Below are 2,500 nucleotides of genomic sequence, written 5' to 3'. Positions count from 1 at the left end.
ACACACACATATATATATATATAAATGTCTGCGTAAGTGTGTGTGCGTCCACCAGTGCACAAGAACACATATATATCAGAAGGCATCTGCGGTTACTAGCGGTGTGCCTTCTCCATCTACAAGTAATGGAAGCTTAAAAGATAAGAGAGGGACAAGACTCCCGCTCCGCCCCGCAATCCCAGTCCAGCAACATAAACTCACCGATTCTATGGCGCGGTCGATTCTGAAAATTTCCTCTTGGAGAAGATGCAGTGTTCCGGTCTTGCCGCGGTGGCGAGCGAAAGCGGCGGCGCAAGCACTGTGAATGCTGTTTACCCAGTTTTCGAGTTCGACCTGGCATGGGGCCTGGGGGGAAAGAACATGACATATACTTAGTATGGTAATCTAATTGTAAACATGGTCACATCGAGCAAATAAAACCAGTACTCAGGACACACATATCTCCAAAAGATATGTAAACACAAGCACTCAAATACAAGGAATGACATATGAAGCTGCATAAACATTAAATATATATAAAAGAGAAGTTTGAATGAGAGCGAAAAAATACATAGAGTAAAACTAGTCATTCTTACTCATACCCTTAGTGCTGTGTGACCTTGATGTCTAGAACATTTATATGTTTTAACAATTAACCATTAACCATTACTCATACATTTCTCAATATTTCTCGGTAATGATTGCTCATTCAACACATATTTTCAATTTTTAATTGAGTATTCATGCAAAATAACATATTCATATTAGCATACGTTACATTAAAAACTACCAATTACACCGATATATATACAAACACCAAAACAAATACTCAAATTGACACAGAAAATAAATAAAATCGCTTCCACAATATCTGGTAATGAAGTCTGTCAAAAGCTTCCGTGGAGTTGCGCTTCGGAGAAGTAATATCACCCAAACCCGCTCGTGTGGTGTTGTGCGTGTGCGTGTGCGTGTGCATGTGTGTGTGTGTGTGTGTGTGTGTGTGTGTGTGTGTGTGTGTGTGTGTGTGTGTGTGTGTGTGTGTGTGTGTGTGTGTGCGTGCGTGCGTGCGTACGTATGTATGTGTGTGTGTGTGTGTGTGTGTGTGTGTGTGTGTGTGTGTGTGTGTGTATGTGTATGTGTATGTGTATGTGTATGTGTATGTGTATGTGTAGGCGTGCGTACGTACGAGTTCGCAGGCGAGCATGAATTAATGTAGTGCATTGGAAAGACAAGCGACCTTTCCCCGCCCCTCCCCATCCCTCCCCCCCTTCCCTCTGGGGAATCCTATCTTCAACAGCAACGCATCACGACAAACAAGAGATTTGCGTCGCCTCCATTTTACGCGGCACAGCTGATATGAGCGAGCGTCAATTAATTCGGGATGGCAATAATAAGTCCTCCATCCATCCGTGTACGGCTTATTCCCCTTGACTTCCTCCCTCAAGATTGAACGATTTGTTATTATCAATTGCCTTTCCCGTCTCCCCCCCCCCTCCCTTGCCCTTGCCCCTGAGCTCGAAGCAAGAACGATGCTCTTATTATTGAATCTGGCTAGAGATAGATACAGGTGTTTCTCTTCTGCCTCTGTCTGTCTGTCTCTGTTTCTATTTTTATCTCTGTCTCTGCCAGTGCCTGTCTGTTTGTCTGTCTCTATTTTTATCTCTGTCTCTGCCACTGTCTGTCTGTCTCTGTTTCCATTTCTGTCTGTCTATCTGTATGTCTTTGTCTCTATCTCTGTCTGTCTGTCTGTCTACCTGCCCCTCTCTCTATCTCTATATCTCTATCTCTATCTCTATCTCTATCTCTATCTCTATCTCTCTCTCTCTCTCTCTCTCTCTCCCTCTCCATCTCTCTCCATCTCTCTCCATCTCTCTCCCTCTCTCTCTTGCTCCCTCCTTCTCTCCCTCCCTCCCTCCCTCCCTCCCTCCCTCCCACTCACTCACACACACGCACATACACACCAAAGTTAGCTGGTCTTTGTAATCATTGATTCTTAACCGGTCGCTTCCATCTCAATCCTGTACAACGGATCAGAGAGCGCCCCCATTATTATCACCGATTCTCGTCTGACCACCTTCTTCATCACCTCTACCCATCCCACTGTGTTGCTCCTATCGATTCTCACCCCCCCCCCCCCATCCCCTCCTATTCACCCGTACCTCGAGACTGTCCTATTGTTTAGTGTTGATTCTTAAATGGCCGACCTGGTGCACCTCGCAACACACACACGCACACACACTCACACGCTTCACAGCGCTCACTTGCTATCCGTGATGCCCGTATGGTCTCCACGCCCACCCTGGCCAAAGCGACGCTCCTCTTCCTGCTATTTGGTCAATATTTCCTCAGTGCGTCGATGTAAAGTGGCCTGGTCGGTAGGGATTCTCACCGCGCGGGGAATTCTGTGATATAGCTATGCTCCCTTATCAAGGGGCCTTTGCCGGGCTCATGCTCCACAATGCGAGGCGAAATTATTTCTCTAACTCTTTTCCATATATAAGCAACTTTTTGTCAAAATCAT

The 2,500-nt window shown here is 45.7% G+C and overlaps 1 protein-coding gene across 1 annotated transcript in view; it reads right to left on the bottom strand.

Moving 5' to 3' along the window:
* Window positions 1–2,500, bottom strand: part of LOC125026198 (protein still life, isoforms C/SIF type 2-like) — a 132,530-nt gene that overhangs the window by 120,567 nt on the left and 9,463 nt on the right. The window contains exon 4 of the mRNA XM_047614501.1: window positions 202–345. Within this exon, the coding sequence (XP_047470457.1) occupies window positions 202–345 (144 nt within the window). The remainder of the gene's footprint in view (window positions 1–201; window positions 346–2,500) is intronic.

Source organism: Penaeus chinensis, chromosome 6 (genome assembly GCF_019202785.1).
Source record: "Penaeus chinensis breed Huanghai No. 1 chromosome 6, ASM1920278v2, whole genome shotgun sequence".
NCBI classification, from domain to species: domain Eukaryota; kingdom Metazoa; phylum Arthropoda; class Malacostraca; order Decapoda; family Penaeidae; genus Penaeus; species Penaeus chinensis.
This window is presented reverse-complemented; position numbering and strand designations above follow the sequence as displayed.